Here is a 25,424-nt window from a genome sequence, read left to right on the forward strand (position 1 = left end):
TTGTCAAAGCACACGACAATAAACCAACATGAATATAAAGGTGCACATATTATTAAATATTGAAAATATTGTAAGTCAGATAGGGGAAAAAGAAAAACGTCCTTAATTTTAAGAAAGAGTGATGGAAGAAAGTTGATACTTTTTACTGATTAAAAATATCTCATTAAATATCCAATGCAGTTACTTAAAAAAATCTCTCTGCATTTCAACCATATGCTTAAAAAAGAGAGGTAAGAACACTGTTGTCTATTTTCATGTATACTTTTAACATTCTTCATGTCTGCATGAAGTCTATTAAAGTTAGAAAAGAGACTTCATTTTATGCTTCCTTTGAAAGACAAATCATATCATATGAATGTTAGTCAAATGTGTTTGTATTTCTCATACACTTTTTATATCATTATTACCAATATATCATAATTCAGGGTAAGTCATTTTAATTGGATAGTATTTTTAAAATATTGCTTAAAGTCATGAATGATGTCATGATTACATTTAAGAAAGATGAAGGAGATAAAATATAAGAACTCTATAATAACTTTGAAAGAATCACTGGAATCAGGAAAAAAAAAAGATTATAGGTCTTCCTTGTTTTTAAGCCTGTCATTCAACTTCATCAGAGTTTAACCAGGGTTATTTTATGTATCATTTTGCAGATGGCCACAATCATCTATGATTTGTAACAGCTTTCTTCTCAAATAGATTTTTAAATATGCACCAAATGTATTAGAAACATACTATGTTATTATTAACAATATAAGTCACTTTTTATAAGTAATACTTTGTTTGCTATAAAATAACAAGCCAATTTTTTTCCTTAAAGATTCACTGACATATAGAAGAATGTTTCTTGTAACTCTTTTATATGATATTTATTCATTTAAGATAACTCAATTTACGTGATTTGCATTCTTTGCTATTAATATTAAAAAGCAAGTCTAATCTACGCATTGTTCTTTATGCAAGAGTACAATGCAACATGTTGAATAAGTCCTTTCAAAAGTGTTAGATACAAATATTTTAGACACAAAATTTGAAGTAAATGTAATTGAAAGTTTAGTTTTCTTATGTGTTTCTTAGGTATAAAATAAGGATGGGTTGATGTAGGACTGTATTACTTTTCAAATTTAAAACAAATCTCTATAGTCACATAATATAAAGAAATTAACATGGGGCATTTTCTATCAAATTGTTACAGTATCACATTTTATCATCCAAGAATTTTATTAGATCTAGACTTGAATCTTATTCTATTAAGTGAACCTGTGATGTTTCATTGAGGCAAATAAAAATCTGCAAGGGCAGAGCAAGAATTATATAGTAAAATGATTATTCTTACACACTCTACTGAATGTGTTTTGTGCACCAAACAGGTAAACATGGGGGGAGAAAAAAGCCCACAGGGAACCCAGAAAGAGATTTTATTTTATGTAAATTAAATATATTTTACAACTAATGACTCATTGTAGGTAGTAGGCACATTGAATATATGTAATTTGTGGCCCTATTTAAACTATAATCAACTTTAATAGATGAAAATCTGAGGATTCAACAATTTAACTGGGTTTTACAAAGAGAATTTGGGCAAAGTGGCTAATACTCTGGAATAAATAAGGCATAAAGTAAAACCTCCATTTTTCTATATAGTAGTCATTTCACTTTCAAGAAATAGTGAACCCTCTCAGTTTCGTCTCCAAAGCAGAGATAATAGTACCCATCGCAGGAGTCTCTGTGGGGTTCAGTGAGGAAGTACGTGCACAGTGTTTAAAATAACAGCTGTCAATAATACACCGGACATCATGGGATAATATTTTGTTTGTAGAAATAATAACTGAAATAAGACAACTGTAATTGAATAACAATAAAATTTTTTTAAAAAAATAACCAAAATATATGTTTGAAATATTTGCTTTATATTATAAAATCTCTAATCACTTTCCAGTTATAAGTATTCAAATAATTGTAATATGTTTATTGAGAACTCTGATTAAATTGGTAATACATTAGCAGCAGGTAATAGTCTAATAAAGTGTAATTTTAAATAGTGCTGTTGTGCTAGAATATGCTAGAATTTCATAGGAAAAAATCCATTTGAAAGAAGGTTGTAGAACTATGATTTGCATTTATAAATTTAAATCTATGAATTCTAACCAACAGCCAGTATATAAGTGTTACATGTTTAAAGATGAAATTGAAAAGGGAACATATTCATCTGCCTGTTCCTCCCCATGGTCTTACTTCTTCTCCACTACAGACACAACTGTTCTTTTAGATACTAAAAGTGGGAATAAAAATGGGAAGAAATATAAAGATGTTTAAATCATTAACGTGTTACGTTAATGGCTGCTAACATTGTAAACAGGTTTAAGAAGCATGGAGATAGGACATTATTAATTACTTAATATAACTCTAAACAAAATGAGTAAATATAACAAAAATATACACAGTGTTTTCTTTGTTATTGTGTAATTTCTACAATATTTAGGTTTCTTGGTCTCTTATTTTACTGCCTCTTGTATCTCAGAAGTTATTAACAATTCTGACAGAATACTAAAGAAAAGGCATAAACATCAGTTGATATTTTAAAGGTATTAAATAAAGATAAGGGAAAACTTAGAAGATAAAAAGAAAAGACACATACATGTAATTTGTTCTGTTTTACTCTAATCTGTCTTTCTATTTTTGACTCCAATCCGCTTTTCTGTTTTAATAAAGTTGATGCTATGCAGTACTCTGTCAGTCATCTCAACAGAGTAAATTATATATTCATTTGTACATATACAATTTGTCCTGATAATTCCACTTAAACTTACAACATTAGCACACCCGAAGCTATTTATTAATGTCTTTGGTTATATCGTTGAAAATAGCAATATAATGTTCCACTGTGTGAATGTAACAAAAAATAGCCATTTTTTAATTGATCCATACTTAAAGTGTTTTCAGTTTTCACTGAGGAAGCTTTCATGGTATCTCTGGGGCCATTGCAAATCCGTTGGTAACACTGAGTTGAGCACTTGCTTCTCAAGGGGCCATATTTCTAAATTACATGTAGGTCTTTCTAAATGAAAAAAATAAAAGCTGGGGTTACTGCGAGTTACTATCTGGTAAAGTAGTTGTTTTTTCTTCTTTGTATTGTAAAGGCGACAACTTTTAGGGCAAAAAGCAATCCAATGAAGTACAAAAACTAAAAAAGAAAGCACTTGAATTTCCTGACCAATTACTTGTAGTCAAGAAAGCTTACACTATTTTCTTAATTCTTTACAGGCAGAAAACTAATATCCTAAAATCTTTCAAAACACATTAGCAAATTTAAAGTTATTATAATCCTATGATTTGCTCCTGTGCTTTCACCTCTTTAACAGGATATAATTTCTTCAATAATAATATAATATTTTCAATAAAAGAAGAAAAAGCCAATAATTTTATCTGTAATGTTTATTATTTTACATCTGGTTTTTAATAAATAAAATTTAAATACATTTGGTCTTTTGACCTAATCTTAAATCCACTAATACTACAGATTATTAAAGGTAAAATATTTATAGTTATCTGATGTAACCAGTGACATTAGTTTTGAAATATCAGCTAGTGCCTTCTTGTGAAACTTCCCCTTAACCGATCCATTTATTTCCATCATATGATTTATTCTATATTGAGTGTCCTGGTGAAAAGTTCTGAAATGGTCAAAAGAATTAGTTTTCTGGTAATCCCTTGACTGGTGCTTTCCCAAACCTCAACCCATTAATATATTTGGTTTGTCTGGTCCATCATTTAGGGAGCACCTCACATAGGCAGCACCTCCGATAAGAAGACATTAAAACTCTAAGTGAGGAATTTTCTTTGTGACTAGAGAAGGATTCGTATGCTCAGAGGGTAAGAGAGGTGGAAGGAAGTTTGTGAAGAAGAGTGGAAGTGTTCAGTCGATAGCGGGAGAGATGCCCTAATTTAGACTTTCTAGGAAGCGCTGAAATAGGTAGGCATGAAGAAATCCTCTGCCAGAGATGTTGTGGGAGTTGACAGCAAGACCCAGAGAGTCTGTGGATTCATTATGTAGCTGTATAGGGCGATTGAGCATCCGGCAGAGTTTTGTCTGCCCCAGAACTATATACCGTGTGGCAGAAACACTTCTGTGACTCCTCTATGGCTTCCTAAATTAATGGAATCATGGAAACAGGAAGAGTTATGGCTTACTAAAATGGATGGACCAAGACCAAATACAAGATGGATTTTTCAATATTTACCGTGTAGACATATAATTTGATTATAATTCAGGTAATTAATTACCATTCAATGCCCTGACTCTTATGAACCTACTCCATCTGGTAGACAGTGTTACTATCTTAAGGGAATTCCAAATCAACTATGATTAAGTTTTTACTTACTTAATGAATGAAGTTCAAAATAGAACTTGAGTTTTGTTACAAATAAATAATCTAGTGAAACTTGTTATGTGCACATCAGAGATTGTTTCTAATTCATAACTACAACAAATAGGAAAGAGTTTGCTCTCATGTTTTTAAGAAAGACTTTATTTTGTATAATGTAATAGCTGTTGCATGATTGGTATTATTATTATTGATTAAATATGCTATCTCCCCAGATACAATCTAAATGTGATTATACTATGAGAAACATCATTAATCATTGATATAATTACTTATGTGACATAAACTAGGAAGAATTGTTGGAGAAACTCATCGTGGTATAACAGGCGAATGAAATCACCATCAAAGCCGTACATATCTCTAACAATAAAACAAACAACCACATGAAGCATGATGAGTAATTTCGAAGTTTTTCATAATTGATACTCATTTATTTCTTGCTTACTAATTTCAAAGTCAGCTCACACTTGCTAGTAGATCAGAAGTGGTATTTTCCCAAGTTCTGCAAAAAGTACTTATTTATTTGTTTCTTTTAATTATTTCATAAACACTTAGGAACAATATTGCTATTCATAGGAAATAATTATGAACATTAATGTTCTAAGAACTCTTGCCAACCATTGGAAATAAAATATAGTAGATGTGGTATTTTTCCTCAGATAACTGTATCATTATATGTATCTATCTATCAATCTATGTACATATCTTTCTGTCACATATATGTATTGTTACCATACCATTGGAAAGCTACTTTATACATTAATTTTATATACAGTACATTATAATATACTTTACATCTTCAAACTTATTTTATAATTTTAAATTGTATCATGAAACATAAAAGTTAACAGATCAATTTAAATTTTAATATGATGAATTAAGTGTAATAATTTATTCACCTCAATTCAATAAATTTTATAATGTACATTATTAAAACTTAATGTTCTTTTTTACTCTTATCCTTTAATCAGCATCTTTGATAAACAAAAATAATAAAAGGCACACATTTGTTATTTGGGAACTTTGTATCCATGGTAATTGATTTACTTTTAAAACCTGATTTGATGGTGTAAGTATAGAAGTTACTTTTATTTTATAAATTTACCAGCAGTTTATGCACATTATTTGGGACCACCATTCTTTTTAGTGGTTATCAGCAACCCTGTAAATTCTTTGTCATAGATACATCAATGCTATTATAATTTAATATTTTTGGATAAAATTTTTATTGGGACTTTTTTAAGTGATTTTTCAAAGATACACACTGGGATAAGAGATATATGCAAATTCTAAACACTGTAGATTTATACAGTATACAGTGATTTTTAAGTTATTTGTAGTATATTTTAGCCTTACTCAGAGGAAACACAGTCACTGTCAAAACAAAAGGCTAATTAACAGCACTGCACCATTATCATATTGCCATGTAGCGACTCCCAGTCTCCCTTTCCAGGGGGAGCAATTTAAAAATGTTCTCTGTGCCAGCACTTGCTTAAATTAGTTTCATGGAGCAATTGCTTCAGGCCTCTATCTACTGAACAAAAATTACCAAGACTGAGTCACTTATGTTAAGGCAACTAAAATGGATCCCGGAAGCTATAAAGAAGCTTACCTTATGCATACCCCACTCACGAATTTTTGAACTTTTAAACTCCCCACAGGGCCACCCCCTGGACTTTGCTTTCTCCCTAGCACCTTATGCGAACTGCACCTTAAAAGGAAGCAATCCATATCACCAACCAGCATTCTTTATTTGCGTGTTGACCTAACCAATCCTTGTTTAACCTAGCCTGAATCCTTTATGTGCATGGAGGACCTAAATGGAAACCACGTTTTCAGGTTTTGCCTTATAAAACTCTGCCTTTCTTTGTATTCTTCAGAGGAAAATTGAGCTGTCTGAATCTGTGACTCCCAGATTGCAGTCCTTGTTGTTCAAATACATGGCCTTTATTCTCTATTACGGTCTAAACCTCCGTTTTGTCTAACACCTGTATGTACTTATTGTTATGTTAACTGCTTCCTGGCATTTTTCTGTACACTTCTGAAAACTGCATTGATATGAAAACTTGTTACTGGCTCAAGGGACAAAGGACTATCAGATTCAGGAACTAGGGCATCTTCTCCTGCCTAAATCATAAAACATTTGAAGATTTTGCATCTTCCTCTCTATATAATCACTGCATGGTCCTGTTTTCATTAAAAAAGGTAATTATTACCTCAAAGAACTATTTTCTTATTTCTGTTTGCCTGAATACTTAACACTGGTAAATCTACTGACCACCTAGCGTGGCCCCACCCTCAGAACTCTGCACCTTGGTTTCAGGGGTCTTCTTTCCATGGAATGATAAATGACTCTGAATATAGCTTCTGCTCATGGTGTCAATTTTTTAATTCTAATTTATTTTCCTACTAACTGCCAAAATATATTCATGTTGAAAAGTATTCCTGTTCAGGCTAGAATAACAACATTTAAGTTGTTTTAACAACTTAATGTGGTGAGATGACCTTGACTTTTATGCAAATATTAAAAGAACGTAGAACCCAAGTGCATTTGGAAAAATCTCTCTCTTCTGAAATGAGTATTAGCTCTGTAGAAATACTGTTTCCTTTATTTTGCTCTTTTGCCCAAGTACTGATTCACACCTGCAGTGCGATGAAATATTTCATTAACTTCATTAATCTGTATAATATATACATATAAAAATATGTACTTAAAATTTTGGGAAAATGCACTAAAATAGTTGTTAGATGTTTAGTATTTGTGCTTTTATATAATATATTATTTAGCAAACTGTTAACATGTGTACCATTCCTTTTCTCGAATTACTTATTCCTAAACAATGAAATAAAATCAAATAGAATGTAAAGTAAGCATTTTAATAAGCTAAGTGTGAACTAGAATATTGCTGTCGTGAAATATATTTAGTTGTATAAAGCCAGATAGATTATATGGATATGTTTTAAAAAGCATACAGTTTTGTTAATTGTAATAGAATCTGTGAGTCCTAGTTATATTATAAATATAGGGTAAACCAAAAAATAAAAGAGTAGGTTTGGGGCTGTTTTAAAACTTGACAATATGAAAAGAGTATAAAGAGTATAGAGGGGAAGGGGGAGGGGGGTAATGGGGGAAAATCAGGGAAGGGCCATCAAGGAACATGTATAAAGGACACACGGACAAAGCCCAAAGTGGAAGGTTCAAGGGTGAGAGGTGGGGATGCGTAGGGCAGGGGTGCGGGTGTGGTGGGGGAAATGGGGACAACTGTACTTGAACATCAAAAATACAAAAACACTTTATGATTAACAACTAATGTTTTATTATAAAAGTCAGGAAGTTTTCTTAGCCTGATGTGAATAAAGAATAATTATAGATAATCCCATTAAAGAACATATGTTTAAAATATTAGTAAAAGTAATTTTAAAACACCTTAAATTTATAGACTATTATTAGCAAGTAATTTTTACTTCACTATTTTCTACAATAAATCAGGACATTAAATAGAATAGGTATGAATATGACGGTCTGATTTTTGCGGGTGAAAATGAAGATACACGATACTATGTTTTAAAAGCCTTCTATATAATAAAATATATTTCAATATTTTTATTTTATTAAAAATTTTATTTAGTATTTTCCTACGTGTCACTAACAAATGGCAGTATGAAAGTATAGAGATTGTGGATTTTTAACCTAGTAACAATGCAAAAACTAAATATCCTGAAATTCCATTTTAAATTCATGGATTGTATGAGAGTTAGCAGTAATATAATATGGTATTAAAGTATAACCAAAATGTTGCATGTCCTAATTTATGGGGAAGCTATCTGTTGAATAGCATTACTTTTATTAATATGTACCTCAGTGGTAAATAGCCAGCCTATTTTAATAATACTATAGTCATTAAAGCTAAATATCAAATTTATGTTTTTTCTTTTCCTATAAAAAATTAATACAGTGTTAGCCCTGGCTGGTGTGGTTCAGTGGATTTTGAGCACCAGCCTGCAAACCAAAGGGTTGCCAGTTTGCTTCCAGGTCAGGGCACATGCCTGGGTTGTGGGCCAGGTCCCCAGTAGGGGGCACATGAGAAGCAACCACACATTGATGTTTCTCTCCCTCTCTTTCTCCCTCTCTTCTCCTCTGTCTAAAACTAAATAAATACAATCTTTAAAAAAATTAAAAATGAATAAATCTTTAATACCTGAAAAGCAAAATATTTTTTTGTTTGGTTCTCAAAGTGAAGGATATATTGTAGGACACATACAATATGTGTATAAGATGATTTATGGAAATGCAGAAATGCAAAATCCCATTTCCTGAGAATATCTTGTTTCAGTCAGTACTCCTCTTTCATACACATTTTCCTTCTGGTCGTAATAAATGCACTGTCAAAGTTGCCCCGCGAGCCTAGCATGCTCTTCCTTGTCTGGATACCTAACACTGGTTCTTCCTGTTTCAACTCGGTTGTCACTTCCTCTGAAAAACCTTCCCTGACTCTCATTGTCTCCTACTCTAGATGAGTTGTGTCTTAATTGTGCTACCAGAGCACTTGCTGCTGACTAATGATAAGGATAGTCACACTTTATGTTTTCTTTCTTTCCTGCTATACCTTGGACTCATAATAAACAACTATGTGTTTAATCTTTGTATTAACAGTACCCAAACAATCTCTGGTGAAAATATGTGGAATGATAAATCAATAGAATGAATTATATAGTGTGGTATCTCAGTAGCTTATCTAGGAATAAAGTTTTTTATAGTAGTTTCAATATATGCATTAATAAAAAGCATATAGAACATTGTCATAATTTATTTACATCTTAACAATTTTTTTCCATTTAAAAAACTGGGAAAGATGAAAGGAAAGAATATTGATCCTCATTCTACAGTAACTGTGTTCACAGAGTCTAATGATTTGATTAAAAATGACACCTACAAATAAATTTCTACTTTAAAACTGATCGTTGTTTGAAGCAATATTCTAACATGGAACTTGAATTTAATTCTAGGGTTTATTTTTTAATGTGTTTAAAGCTTATACTTATTACATAAAGATGAGGTAATGTAATATATATCATAAGTAATTTTTTAGGTATGTGTACGTATTTATCACAGGTAGAAAATTCTTTATAATCTATTAGGTAGGTCACTTGAGAAAAATTAGCAATTATTGCAAAGATGAGAGAAACAAAGAAAAAAATTGAGAAGGAAATATATAAGTAGAATGCTTAATTCAGTTCTAAAAAAAGAGACATTTCTGCCAACCTTTTTTGAGACATGTTATTTAACTTTAGTGCAATACTTGGCAGTGTTGCCTGTCACTTTCTTGAAATTCTCATAGTTCTCTGAGTTTACCAATAACTACTGGTTTTCCTCCCAATTTTAAGAATGCTCCTGTTTAGTATGCTTTTCTGGTTTCTTTTCTTGTCAAAACTGAGCTATTTTCCAAGAACTCGCCCTTTGCTTTCATATTTTGTACGTCATTTCTCTAAAATACCACCTCTAAGTCTGGTTTAATGCTGTCTGTATCTTTAAGGTCTAAAGTTATTGCCTCTGTGATCTGCCACTTCATAGCTTTAGCTATTGAGCAGGATGTATTACTTCTTAATTTCCTCTGTGTAAGAAACACAAGTATAGGAACTCTCTTCTAGGATTGTTATACGAATTAAATGAAATTAGCATATTCACCGGCTCCCAGAAGCTGTTCCTCTTCTACTTTTGAATCATTAGGTTCCTTATAAATTAAAACAGCTTTTCATGGCAATGTCCTTTCCTCATTCCGTCTTCTGTTGCCCCCTCAGTCATCTGTGGGAGCTTGTAACCTCTGCAGTGCAGTGTCATCCCTTTAGGGAAAACTTGTTCTCTTCAAATGGAAGTAGCCTAGGGAGGAAGCTATGTGCTAAATGGAAATCAGCTATCTGTTAAAAATGGCCATTCGGTTTTATAGTTATGTTTTTCACCCAAGTGCACTGTGCACACTCAAAATCAGTGTTGATTTTTTCAGATTACATTTCTTTCATCAGATTCTTTCAAAGATGACAGATTCTATCATGCCACTTCTTACAGCTTGGTGACTGTAGTTAATAATATATTACATATTTTAAAGTTGCTGAAGAGATCTTAAGTGTTCTCATCTCCAGAAAAAAAGTTTGTAACTATGTAAGGTGAAAAATGGTAACTAAGACTTATTGGGATTATCATTTCATTTATTTATTTATCCTATAAAATGTTCTATAAATTTTATTCAGCTATAATATGCCTTAGATATCTATCTTTCAGATGCATATAGCTTTATCATCTTGATGAATATAAAATCCCTCTGTGATAAAGTGTGTTAAAATTTTCAAAATAAATCTTGTTTTAAAATTCACTCATTACCTGTAGTGCTGACTAGTGACTACATTAGACTTAAAAGATTTTTTTCAGCTTTGATGTAATTATTAACACGTGCAAAATCAATACATACCTCTTGTGACAGGAATAAACTAACTACATGAGAGGAAAGTGATGAGCACTGATTATATAAAAGTTGAATTTGATATTCATATAACATAAATTATATATTTTTAAGCTGTTGGTTACTTTTATGCTAGATTTATAACATATAAATATCAGCCTAAAATGTAGAATACTTGAATTAATCACCAATAGAAATACCATGAATCCACAAATAAGCCTTCCCTGTGAAGCTCGTGATTTTGCTAGAGCCAAGTTAGCTAAAGTCAGCACATTAAGTATGTGTGATTAGCCATAAGTTTAGTGCATCATTGGTTACTAATGCAAAATAGCTTTCTCCTTGGAATAGAAGTTATCCTTTATACTTATTGGTGGGTTTTCAGTCATCCTATTGCTTCTTTCTGATTGAGCCCAAATTAGGTAGATTACTTAGTCACTGTAGGACCTGACTCTCTCCTCCTGCTACCTGCTCTTTAGAGAGGGTGGGGGAGACAGAGACAGAGATAGAGAGAGAGAGAGAGAGGGAGAGGGAGAGGGAGAGGGAGAGGGAGAGAACAAGAGTGAGAGAGAGAAAGAGAGAGAAAAGGAAGAAATATATTATGGAAATAAACCCCATGTAGTTCTTATCCATGCAAATCAATACATATTTTTGCATAAATATAAATGTATATTTATTTGTATATACATATTTCTAAAAAGAAACAAAGCCTCTGATTTTCTTCAAATTCTGATGAAATTGTGTTAATACAATAATTTAGAGGTATTTGAATTAAAGCATGTATATACTTAAAATTATTTATGTAATGTATTTAAAACATCAAACACTCTAAGATCACTCTTTTTGTTTAGGAAAATACATATGAAGTGTGATAAGAAAGTGGCTAGAAAAATTACACTGATGTAGTCAAAGAAGAATAAACTGAAAAAGAGTGTGAACTAGGAGTATGCCTTTCTAATCCAAGTATAGCTTTAAACCTTGGTGTAATACCCATGATTTCAGTTGGCATGTTTTTGTTACGGAATATTCTGTTAGTGTAGTTTACATTATATAGAAATTTACATTTAAAGATTCAGCTAAATGAAAGAGAGACCTCCTGTGGGTACGTAAGGGTGCGAGGGTCTTAGAGAAATACGCTTATATGTAAAAGATGAGTAGGGACAAAACTACTGATAAACTTAGACCTAGGAGTGATAACCCCAGTACAAGTTGCTAGCTAACACTATCTAATATTTTATCAGATTTTGTTCTTGATTCTGTAACCGAATCCAGGTCCAGTTGCCTACTGCTTCAAAAGCCAGTACTCTAGAGATAGGTGCTGTTGAAAGGAAAGAGGTTTATTCAAGTACCAGTTACCTGAGAAGATGGGGGACTCTGTCTCAAAGCCCGTCTTAACATCTCATGCAGGCAGAGGTTTTTGTAGGGAGGGAGAGGGGAAACAGAACAAAGAGATATAAGGGAGGGGCATGAAAGGTTCTCTGCATGCAGACCAGCACAGTCCATTCTGATAAGAACCTCCATGCTCGTCAAGTGATGATCTGGTGTGGGTCATCCTGGTTTTCATCATTCTGGTTTTACAGCTGACGGTCAGTGTATCTTCCAGAGCTGGGGTGCCTGCAGGTTGGAGTCTTTACCTTTCGAAGTTAGTTCCTAGGATTCGTATACAAACATGCTGTTTTCATCTACAGCTACATGTTAGTCAGAGTCAGCACTTACAGAAACAATGTCAAAAGAGCGGTGGGGTGGGTGACATCCCCACTGTTACAATTCCTACCCTTCACATTTAGTAATTCCTTGAAAGCTAACATTTAAAATGCCTTTTTATCTTAGTTTTCATATGAATAATTGTGTCCTAATACATTCCGATATAATTCTCATAACTACATATGAAGTAAATGAGGATGAATCCCAATTATTCCATTATGTATTTTGGATATGAGTTAGTTTTGTTTCAATGATTGTAAAAGGTACAAAAATACTAAGGAAGCTACATATTCTAGTCAAAAAGAGCGTAATAAGCAAAGCACCTGATACACATCCCATCCAGTTTTAGGAGGCACAGAGTAGGAATAGCGGTATCACAAATAAGTTATTGCATACACTTGCAAAGTGCAGTCTCAGGATTGATCACAGATTGCTAATACATGATCGTGTCGTCTGAGTGACAGATCGTGTAATCTGAAGAAAGAGAGCATCAACTGTGAATTCAATCCTTTTTCTTTTCGCAGATGACAAAAGGAAATACTCTAGATATTGCATAAGCAAACAATATGCTTTTCAGGATGCAGATTGAATTGTAAGAGTGTATGGGCCTGCAATGAAGAGAACACCCTAACACCAAGTCTATAGGTGACACTGATACAGTAAATAACAAGTTGTGGGTAACACTGCTCCCCAATTTTTGGACCTGTCAATAAGTCGAAAAATGATTTCTAAGAAGATTATCAGTGTAATTGTTTCTCAGCTTAAAAATAGCATTCTGAATTATAAGCAAATAACAGAAAAACAAAAATCTGTGTAAAAATCTTATTGTTGACTCAAAAGCTTGATAATAAATAGCAAACTCAGTGGTATATTACTCCCTTTCCAGACTTTTGAGCAGGGGCCACCAAGTCTCTGCTTAAACACCTGTATTGATGGAAATTATATAAACTTCCAAATCAGTTCAGTTTGTCTTTAGTGAAATTTCGTGTTAAAATGTTACTAAGTTTTTTAGGTACAAATATGCATGCTAGTGTAGGTTTTGCAGCCATCACTTCCCTACCATTTTAAGTCTAATAGCAAACTTTCAACCTGCTGCAGGTCTTATTATCCTGCTTCTGAAAAGATACTTGGGAAAATAAAGAGGCAGGCCAGAAGTTCTGAGATTTTCCTTAATGGCATTGTTGCTATAGTTACAGCTGAAATGTTATATAAAGCAAATTGCTTATTGATGGAAAAATGCTGAGTAGCACAGCAGCATCTTTTTCTGCGTTTTTATTGCCTTCATTTCCCACTCATCTCTTAAGATTAATGGATTTTTGGAGCGTTGTTTTGTTTTGAACAAGCCCTGATCATTTGATGTTAAAATAAATGTATTTTATTAACATGTACTAGCTGACAAATGAATATGTTCTAGTGTTTTGTGATCAAAGTGGAGTTACTTTTTTGTTAATATCAAAACATTTAATAAAAATGTGTTCTTGTGGTATAGGGTCTTCTGAATTTACTTAATACATTTAATACTATAGATGAAAAATAAATTTTAATTATGTTTTATACTATTAGGAGGTAAGTTACTATGAGTATACTGAAAATAAAATATTTTAAAGACACAGGAAAGCAAATGGAAATGGTCTAAGAGCATCCATAATGACTAGTATGTTAAAAAGCCTATATAAGCATTTGTATTTTGTAATTTTACATATTAGACTAAGTAATATAATAAAAGGCATTCAGTATATATAAATTATATATACCTTATATTATTTATAATAGGTATTCATTTTTTTATTGCATCACTGTCTTTTATAATATTTCAAAGAGAAAAATGTAACTTGATATTTAACTATAAGACAAAATACGAAGCCGTGTATTTCACAATTACAGCTATTACATAAGCAGTTGATGCTCTCTCTGATAAAATCTTTTCAGCTGATAAAAGTCATTTATGGCAGTGATACATTATGCATTGAATTCTTATATAATTTAAGGAATCTTATTTAATTTATCTTCAGATTACAACTGGACTAATAACATTATGAGTATTTAATCTTGTGGCTATTAAGTAACTAGAAGTACAGATAACATTTTTTTTGGACCTACATTTATAATACTCCTTAGTTAAATTCCTGACTACATTGATACAAATCTTTGGCATTATTTCTGGTTAAAAAAATGCAAAAAAATTGTGAAGCACAGATTTTTAGATCTTTTTATGTATTTATAGAGCATTTCCCAAATTACTTTTGTGAAGTGGATAATTGTAGTAATGGCATTTGTATTTAATGATCATGAGATAATGACAGTGACCCTTATGGTCCAAAATGAAATTCGATTTTTACTCATGTTGATTCATGGTGCTCTTCTCATTTCTACTTTTGATTTTACTTTAGCCTCTGACTTTATCTACCCTCTCTCTTAATAAGCAAAATTTAAATTTACATGTTTAGAGAAATATAAAATTTTTGGTGTTACTATAGTCTCCCCCCTTTCAATTTCTTATTGACATTATAACATTTTCTTCGGAATGTGTTGGCATTCTGCAGAAAGAAGAGACACGTAGATGATACCACCCGTTCAGCATTTCTAATGGTGAAAAAAATACTCTTGTGGGACTTACAGTTTATGAAATTTCTTATGTTCTAAATTAATTCATCAGACAGTCCTGTTAAATCCATCACATCCTTTTCATTTTCCTTATTTTTTAATGTGTATTAAACTTATTTTTAGCCATGTCATATTTCTTCTACTTTATACGAGTTCCTTGATGGAATAAGACTTACAGATATACTTCAATAATGATATATGTACTCCATACATATAAATAGAATACAAATATACAGAACAGATGCTTAAGTGAATTATGCTGTCATAATTATTTGACAAAATGGTAACATCAGTTTCCAAATTAATTTTGGTGACAAAGTGCAGAGTCATAAGAATTGACTTTGTAATCTTACTCAGAATGCAAGTCAGTCATGCAACCAAGCAAGCAAAGCAACATGACTTAAAAATATTACAAAATAGAAATGATTAAGTATATTAGGTTTAACTGAACATATATCAGATTTTAAGCAAAACATGGATTTGAACTAACCATCAAAACTCTAAGAAAAATATCCTTTACTCTTAGATCAGCACTATTGCCTTCTCTTTGCCTTGAGACCTTAGTAGTATGTGGGTTATCATTGCTGGTACGTTTACCAAGCATTATTTTATATTGCGGGAATGAAACGTTTTATTTGACATAATAGATTAAATAGATTATAACTTTTATCCTCCTCTTTAAACTTCAAATGTATGAAACTAATGAATATACTATATTGAAATAGTCACTATGTTTATTTCTTCAACACATTTACCTTTTAACTGTATACCATTGAGCTGTGTACCATTGTGGTATCATATGCTATAAACAGCAGGAAATGAGAACCTTATAAGAATAATTTATCTCCAAAACTCAGATAAAATAATCATATTTTTATAATTGATGAAAATTTCCAATGGAATTAAACCTGTATTTCTGGTATACTAAAATTTTTGTTATTCCCATTAGAATATGCCTTGGACGGAAGTGTATAACACATACCTGCATTTGGTTTTTAGAACCCATTTAACAAAACAGCACAGTAGTTCAGCTATTTGTGTCCATATTTGTTTTTACAAAAATGTCAGGCTCTGAATGAAGATTTCCTAAATGTGGCTCAATCCAGTAATGGTTTTTAAAACGACAGCACAGATTAAGATTGATTTTCTGTAGATAATACGGAAGCATCTCCTCCAGGAACAATTCCACACAAGGACTGGAGCTTTCAGTATTTGATGTAAGGGATCAAATCAGTTTCTTTCCTAAGACTTTAACATAAAGTTTTACATAAAAAAGCCACAGTTCACTTCAGAGCTACTTAAGAAGGAAATTAAGAAGGGAATTGGTACTAGGTGATCATAAACACAAAAAGCAAATTAATTCATCATACATACTAATGTTTTGTAGACAGAATTTTACTGAAGTTAAATAATTGAATTTTGTCTTTTTTTAGATCAATAAATAAGAATTACAATAGCTTACAGATTTCAAGAGTCATTATTAAGCATCATTTTTATGTCTTTAAAGAAATTGGAAGCTGTAGTAAGAAATGAAACATGTCTGATATTTTAGAACAATAAGTGAATTTTGCCTCTAAGTAATTTAGGTTATGCAATTGAAAAGTGATCTAGTGTGAAAAGCAGTTTGAAATTGAACTTCACAGAAGACAATGCAATGTATTAATGCAATTCTGTTTTGCATGACCCTCCAACTGCATACTTTACAGAACAAGTACTCATTAAATAGTAACAATTAGAAGCTAAATTTATAGCCTTTACTTTTTTTACTTTATAGCAAGTGTAATGTAAGAAAAAGCACAACATATATCAGTACGGGAAGAATTCTGCAATTTTATTAATCTAACATAATCTGTCTCACATGTGATTATTTGTACATGTTATCAGAGAGTAGTTTTAAGTCCTTAGTTTGCAACAGAACGAACCAACAGTTTATTTAAAAGGCATATCTCCCTTCTTCTAGACAGGGATCCTGCTAAAATAGTTTTGGTGTAATTCCCAGGAATTTGGATGTCTAAGGGCATAATTTGGCACAGGTAGCCGCCCCATGAATTATACTCGGAAGCAGAGACAGAAAGAACGGTTTTAGTCAGCAATTCAGAAAACTCTGGGGATAAAGGTACCAAACAATTTGAGCCTGTGATGTGAATGCTTCTTGCTCAATTGAATGAGAAGTGTGAATATTTTTAAAGATGAAGTTTTATTTTAAGCTAAAAGAAGATAGAGAATTACGCCTAAGTGATTCTTGAAAACTCTCAATGTACCTTGTAAAATTCTACTGTAGTACATAGAGCTATATTTGACCCAAGTCAGGAAATAGGTGATTATAGGCTAAATCCTCAAAACAAAACAAAAACCTTGTGTTTAATTGGTGATTAAATGAAAATTATTATAAGATTTAATAGTTTTTGAATAAATGTATGATGGATATTTTCATTTTGAAGATACCAGGCTTAAAAAGTTAGTTGCATTTGGAACAAATGGAGATTTTTCATACACACACACACACACACATACACACATACAAAAGAATAAAAAAGAAAGGGTATTTCTCTGGGTCCATCTATAATGTTAAAGATTTCTTTTCTTTTTTTACAGTGAAGAAAATGAATTATTCATCTTTAAGGATTTTTCATATTTTTTATTTCAAATAGTGTTTTTGCAATGTCCTTTAAAAATCACTCTTTCATTGATTTAGAGACCAGTGATTCCCCCTTCCCCATATACAAAAAAGAACTAGATATTGCCAAATTTTAACCTTGGTAAATGCACCAAAATAAATGCATTATAATGTAATTAATTTGTTCAATACTGTTTTGTTTGCAGATTCAAGAATGGCTTTGTTTAAATTGCCAGACCCAGAGAGCAATATCAGGACAGCTTGGAGACATAGGCAAAATGCCTCCTATACCATCAGGACCAAAAACCTCTCCTATGCCTGTCGCTACAGAACAATCACCTCAGAAAACAGCAATACCTGGTCAAGTAAAAGTTAAAAAGAAGGAACAAGAAGTAAAAACAAAAGGTGAAAAAATTATTCCAGATAAAGTCAAAGAAACACCTTTCATTGAAAAAATGTCCCCTAAGGTAACCACAGATCAAAAACAAGATGAGAGTAAACAAGAAAAAGTCAAAGCTTTAGTCCTTCAAGAAAAGAAGGCAGTCTCTGAAGAAAAAAAGCCACTTTCCGAAGAAAAAAAGCCAACCACTGAAGAAAAACGACCACCTCCTGAGGAAAAAAGGCCACCTCCTGGAGAAAAAAAGCCACCTCTAGGAGAAAAAAGACCTCCTCCTGAAGAAAAAAAGCCACCTCTTGAAGAAAAAAGGCCACCTCCTGAAGAAAAAAGGCCACCTCCTGAAGAAAAAAGGCCACCTCTTGAAGAAAAAAGACCACCTCCTGAAGAAAAAAGGCCACCTCTTGAAGAAAAAAGGCCACCTTCTGAAGAAAAAAAGCCACCTCCTGAAGAAAAAAGGCCACCTCTTGAAGAAAAAAGGCCACCTCCTGAAGAAAAAAGGCCACCTCCTGAAGAAAAAAGGCCACCTCCTGAAGAAAAAAGGCCACCTCCTGAAGAAAAAAAGCCACCTCTTGAAATAAAAAAGCCAGCTCCTAAGGACCAAATGCCAATCCCTGAAGGAAAAAAGTTTCCCCCAGGAGCAAAAACATTAGCTCTAGAGGAGGAACAGAAACAGGACTTACTTAAAACTCAAGTACAAATCACTGAAGAAACGCTTGAAGGCAGAGTGGCTCCACAGGCAACCCAGGAAAAGAAACCATCACAGATGGAGAGAGAGGACGTAGCATCTGGAATGCTTCAGACTTTGCCTGAGGAAGATGGGAAAACTAAAAAAATGAAAGATCAGCCACAGGCAGTTGGCACAGCAAAGCCTGATCAGGTGGAACCTGGGAAAGAAAAAACAGTAAGTTATGTTTTCCTAACTTTGCATAGTCTTAGGTATATAATTTACTAATTTATATCTAAGTACACAGAGTACTTAATGTTAATTATATAAGTAAAATCCTACAATTAATGGTGTTTTCATAAAAACAGTTGTAACAATGTAATAGTTGTTTGCTCAAATGAAGAACTTTGGTTTTTTAGATAGCTTAATCTAATTTAATAACGCATAGATATAAAATTATTTTTCTAGCTTTTATGTCTATCAAATAATTTATCCAAATTCTATAGTGTGATGAAGTTTCTTTCCTTTTGAAGTTATTCCTTTTTTTCTCTCCACTATGAACATAAAATCAGTATCCTCCTTTAATATGAAATAATGTGTGTTTTTAAGTTTCTATTCACTTATCCACTTAGTTAAATGAGCCAACACGTTTTTTTCTTATTTAAAAGCCTTTTAAATTGTGTTTAGCCATAACATTATATAACAGTGATTGTAAAAAATATGGAAAAGCTTAAGGTGTCATTTTTTTTCCGTATTTTTACTGAATTCAATATGATTTTAATTAGTGCATTCTGTTTGAAGGTTTGTTATGTTTAATATTGTAGGGATGTTTATAATCCAAGCATAATCTGCAATAATACGTATTTTCTTCTTTAGTACAAACTTTTAAGAGTCTGCCATATTTTCCAATATTTATACAAGCAATAAAGTCATTTTTAGAAGAACTCTGATTTTTTAGATTACAAGAGGTCTTAAAATATATCTGGTTGAATAATTTTAATTCACAGATATAACAGTGACTTACAGGAAAATAAAATGATTTATTAGTATTTAAAGTTAATATTAGAATCTATAATCCATCCAGACTCTGTTTAGTAGTTTTTCATTGTGGTTTGCATTTTTTAACATATGCTTACTAACCTACCTCTGGTATATGATGCATACCTCATTAAAAAAAATTTGATCTTCTTTTGTTATGTAAATGAATTTATCAGAGTCAGAGAAAGCAAATGCCCAGTTATGTTTTCTCTACTCCAATGGCCGGATCTAGTCACTACTACCAGCAACAGCAGCACCACTACCACCTCCTACCCAGAGCTTCTCTTAGCTAACCACTTTTCAGACCTGGGTGCTTTTTACCATTTTTCCCTTTGTGAAACTATCCTTGGCTTTCTTGACCCTTCCTTTATTGTTCTCTGTCTTTCTGATAATCTCTTATGAGTTCTCTGATTATGGCTATTGATTTTACTTTCCCAGCAAGATGAGATTTTTCTTTGAGTTCTGTCTGCTTTCCTTTCAGTGGAGTCACATGAACAATTCCTAAATCCACGTATGTACCTTGGCCCCTTTCATTGTCAGACTGGTGTTTTCAAATACTCAATAGATCATCCCACTTCAAAGCCTCACTGTAAGCTGGAACTCAGCGTGTGATAATATTGCCCACTCTCTATAGAGCCAGCTTCTGTTTCTGACTTTTCTATTTCCTATAATGGCACCATCATTCACACTGTCTCAGATTTTCTAGTCTCAGTAATCGGAGGTCTCTTCTTACACACTCTTGCTCTCCACATCCAGTTTATCACTGCTGTTCATTAGCTCCCGTGCCTAAGGACACTATCCCACTTAGGGCCTGCATGACCTTTCACCGGTGATTTCAATAATCCTATTACTGGTCACCATGCCTTCTGTTTCCCCCTTCTCCAGTGTATAGTTGTCTGATAATTATTTTCCAGGGTCACTTATAGTGATTATCTATTGCTTGTTAAATATAATCTAAATAATGAGTCCTAATATTTTGCTAATGTACTGCTTTTTATATTAATTTGCACTTTTATCATTTTCTGTCATTTTTTCTTATCATATTTTTATTTTACAACTTCAGTATGTATTTTTGTTACTTCTAAATTAAGTGTCTGTATTAAGTTACTAATATATTAATTACAATATAAAATACTGACAAAAATAAAAATCAGTGAAATCAATAAAAATTATCATTTTATTTATATGTGATTTATTTATCATTGTATTTATTTAAATGTAGGTACATTTGACCATGTTAAAATATGATTTATGATTGTGTTTTGTAGAGAGCATAGATTGACCATACTTCAATATTTTAGAAATTAAGTCTGAAACTTTCTGATGGAATTAATTGAAATTAAACTTCTAGGTTGAGCTGAATTTTATATTTTGACATTTAGTTTTAATGATTATCATAACAAAAAAGATAACCCACAAGTATATATCAGAGATGAGTGAAGTGGATCAAAGATCATATTGCTCAATCTTGCTGTTTTCTAAGTTTAAAATTGAAAACAAATTTTTTCTTAATTGTGGAAATTGAACATACAAATGTTAATCTCATGATACCAATCATCAGCAAATGAGATGTTTTTAAATATTTTTTAAACAAAGGGCTTTAAAACCCACTGAAGTCCTTTATTTGGAAGATTTATAAAGAGAATAAAATATTTTCTTTAAAGTTTATTAAATGAGTATATATGACACCTTTTAAAAATGACATGTCATTTTATATGGCATAATCACATAATTTCCAAATATCTGTCTTTAAAGGAGTGTTTTTATATAACTTTTTTGAAGAAACAGCTGTTGTTTATTTTTTCCTTAATGCTTGAAATGCAGCATATTGCTAATAACCAGGGTTTAATTTTTTCCTAAATATTTAATAAGTAGTATATTACTGAAAACCAGTTGTTATCACCAAAAAGTAGAGCAACTTTGGGATTCTTCTCCTTGTGTTTAAAAATAATTAAATCTTCACAATTATAACTCTTCAGATTAATTTCTTATGATATAATCAATAAACCACTGTATTTAAAATAAATTCATAGTTATTCTCTATCATTACAAAATATTAAAGATATTTTTTGAAATATAAAGGTCTCATTAGTATTGAGCATATACTATATCTGTAAAATCTTGAGTCAGTCTATGCAATTATGGCTTATTTGTAACAGATCCAAGTAAATGAATCTCTTATATACTATCTCTGTAACCTTACTCTTTTTAAAAAAATAATTCCAATCAGAAAAGCTACTCCTCAGTATTTAATATAAAGTTTTTTTCATTAAATATATATATACGTGTGTATGTATGTGTGTGTGTGTATACCTTTATTAAACCAATCTCAATATTTAGGCTATCTTCATTGGTACATTATTTCTTAGTGTCTCACAATATTAAGTCTCGAAAGATTTTATTATTGAAACAGATTGTTGAACATTATAAACTGATCATGTTAGAAATATCTACACTTTGCTATTATTATGTAACCTTTTGTTTCTTACTTTGTTCTAGTGATTTTTCCCCAAGCATTCCACAGTTATATCTTTGCTTCTTCTAACAATATTTGCTAACAAATACATGCAGTTTGATTTGTTGTATTGTTTTTTACATATTACTTTAGCTATTTTTCCTTGACAGAAAAAACAGTTTCCCCAAACATGTGACTTTTTTCTTATACTATTAAATAAGAAAATTCAAATGAAGGTTATGTCTTTGTTACTCAACTTATTGAAAATTTATAAAGTACCAGGATGTGTTTTTTTGGTAAAAATGATGTAAATTTGTGATACTGTCATAATATCACTTGCTGTAATGCAAAAGCACATTATGTGTTTAGGCAATGTGTTGTTAGCGATAATAGATATAATACAGATATTAAATAGTTTTTCTGATAATGTCAAACATTTTTGGCCAACTATGTTAGATCTTATTTAACTTGGTCATTGTTGTTTTTACCTTATAAAATTGCTGATGAAAAGTTTGTAACAATAGGAAGTGTAAGCTTCTTATTCCTGTTTCTATGTTTCTTAGATTGTTAGTATTATCTTTAACACGTGATTTTTTCATGAAAATCTTCTTAAGGAATATTTTCTCTACCACTTGCCTAATATAGGAAAGTTGGTTTAGTTGAAACTGGGTAATACGAGCCAGAAATCTGCCTAACTGAACAATAAGCTTCAGTATAGAGGTGAGCAAATGAAATGACTGCCTCACATCTTTTCCTTACAGCATAACTTCCACTTATTTCCCAGGATTCTCACAGACCATGTGACTAACGGACATGAGAAATAAATGAATAGTGGTGCCAATCTTTTTGTTAAATGGTAGTAAAATATAATATTAGATCGAAAATACAACAACATTAATGTTTACTTCTTACAGTCCCATTAGATAACTTGGTATATTTGCCTGGGTTTCTGCATACCACGGTCAAGACTCCTGACTTAATAGCTTAGCTTGGCTTTCTCAGTCCTGTAAAGTATACCTCCAGTGGAACTTTCGAGCATCCTAATATTCCACATAAGTGAGAAATAGAAAGCCAAAATAGGCCTTTGTGTAATTCTTGAATGTAGCTTGTGCGATCTCTCTTCTGAACCTGTTCTCCGTCCTCTGGGCACTGATGCTGCACCCTTACATTAAACCTATGAGAAGAATCCCACCTGGACCTCTGGACCACTCACATCCTTAGTGGCAGTCATTTTTGCTGCTGAACTCCCTATTCTGATAGGTTTTAAGCTAGTTTCCCTTGGAAATCAAAATAACACTCTTAATTTACATTTTACTATATTAGAGGCACTATGTCAAGTACTTTTTCTATCATTTAATCCACATAACTAATGATAAGGTAAATATTATCAAATCTACTTTAAAAAGGGAGAAACCAAATTTCTGTGCTGAAGCTCACATATATGCAAAACAGCAAAGCTAAGATTATAGTTCAGTTCTGATTATGAAAGCTGAGCTTTTTAAATACTATACATAATGCTTCTTTCCTATGATACTTTTAATGTACTGCCTTTTCATAATTATAATTATTCATATCACTTGGCAATTCCCACTATAAGCCCAAACACTTTGTTTATATATTTGTTATTTTACTTATTCATTTATTTGTCACTTGTGTCATATTAATATGGTATATTATTTGCATTTCTTTGTTGCTACATCATTTTCTTTCCATTCATTGCTGTCTTTCAAATGTGTTTCTCAAATGGAATTAAAGTTTATTCTGAAATATACTAAGTAATGTGATAGGTATATTCTTCTTTACTTTTTTTAGCTTAATACTTTAAAATGGCATGCTACTACTGAATTCTTTTACGGCTCGTCTGCATTTGATGCATTACATAGGAACACTATAGCTTTCTGAATAAAATCCAAAATTTGAACATCCTTTAGCATAAACTTTATTCTCTGATTAAAATGACTCAGGGGTTAACGTTCAAGTTATATATAGCCACTGTATATAATGGTATCATAATCAGAAAGGATGAAAAATAATGTTTTCTGTAATGAAAAAGATTCCCATGTAGGTGGGACTGAGTTTTCTCCAGACTCAGTGAATTTTATGGACTTACTCATGTTTAGAGTATTTGGAACACTCTGACTAGCAAGCTATTTTGACCCAAACACTCTATAAATGATTAAATATTCTTCATTTGTTGTTTTACTTTGGCCCATTATAATAAATGACTTGGGGAAAATCAACAAAAAATTTAATATTGCATCCTTTCTTTGTTTAATATTATATTAATCAAGAATCCAGTTCTTAACCCCAATAATATCCAAATAATTTCCATTTACCTTCAACATGGAAGGCTAAAAGTTTCACTGGGGAAAACAGCAGAACTAAGTTTGGCAGTGCAGAGGTGTCTTAGTGTATTCGTCACTACAGCAGATGTCTCAAGATGAGACACCACGCAGTGAGTTTCCAATGGGTCTCAATTCACTGTCTTTCTGCTGTAGAATATTGGAAGGAAAGGGAATTCTCTACTCTTTGCTTTATTTTGGCAAGTAAAGAATATGAATTTTAGCCTCTGAAAATTGTGTTATTGTTTCATATATGCAAACTAGCCAGGCTACTTCTATGCACGGGAAATGCATGATACATAATAATAAACAAAAGTCACTATAATAGATGTAATGGGAAATATACTTAGAAAAAAATAGGAAAATGTGTTCCTTGGGGGAGCTGACAAAAATAACATTACTTTCTTTTTAAAAAACATATGCTTAAATTATGGCTGTTCCCACTCACTGCCTCTACCTAAGATGACAAACAAAATTCTCAAGCAAAGGATAGATACTGGAATTTTATTCTTATTTAATGATTTCTGAGGTTACTCTAGATGTATTTTGTTAAAAAAATGAAATGGATAATTAATTTTAACACCAGACTATATAAATGAAGAAAATAATACTAAATAAGAAAATTCAGTGATATTTAGACACATATGTATGTGTATTGTATATGTATGTCACTTAGAAAGAACCATTTGAATCTATTTACTTCATTAAGCATTAATAGGTTAGTAAATTGCTTGATATTCTTCTCAAAAATAAATATACAGCT

The 25,424-nt window shown here is 31.7% G+C and overlaps 1 protein-coding gene across 8 annotated transcripts in view; it reads left to right on the forward strand.

The window, feature by feature from the left end:
• Positions 1-25,424, forward strand: part of PCLO (piccolo presynaptic cytomatrix protein) — a 353,234-nt gene that overhangs the window by 131,163 nt on the left and 196,647 nt on the right. For all 8 annotated transcript variants that reach the window (XM_053926477.2, XM_053926478.2, XM_053926480.2 and 5 more), the window contains exon 4: positions 17,972-19,063. In XM_053926477.2, coding sequence (XP_053782452.1) covers positions 17,972-19,063 — 1,092 coding nt within the window. The remainder of the gene's footprint in view (positions 1-17,971; positions 19,064-25,424) is intronic.

This window comes from Desmodus rotundus, chromosome 6 (genome assembly GCF_022682495.2).
Source record: "Desmodus rotundus isolate HL8 chromosome 6, HLdesRot8A.1, whole genome shotgun sequence".
NCBI lineage: Eukaryota > Metazoa > Chordata > Mammalia > Chiroptera > Phyllostomidae > Desmodus > Desmodus rotundus.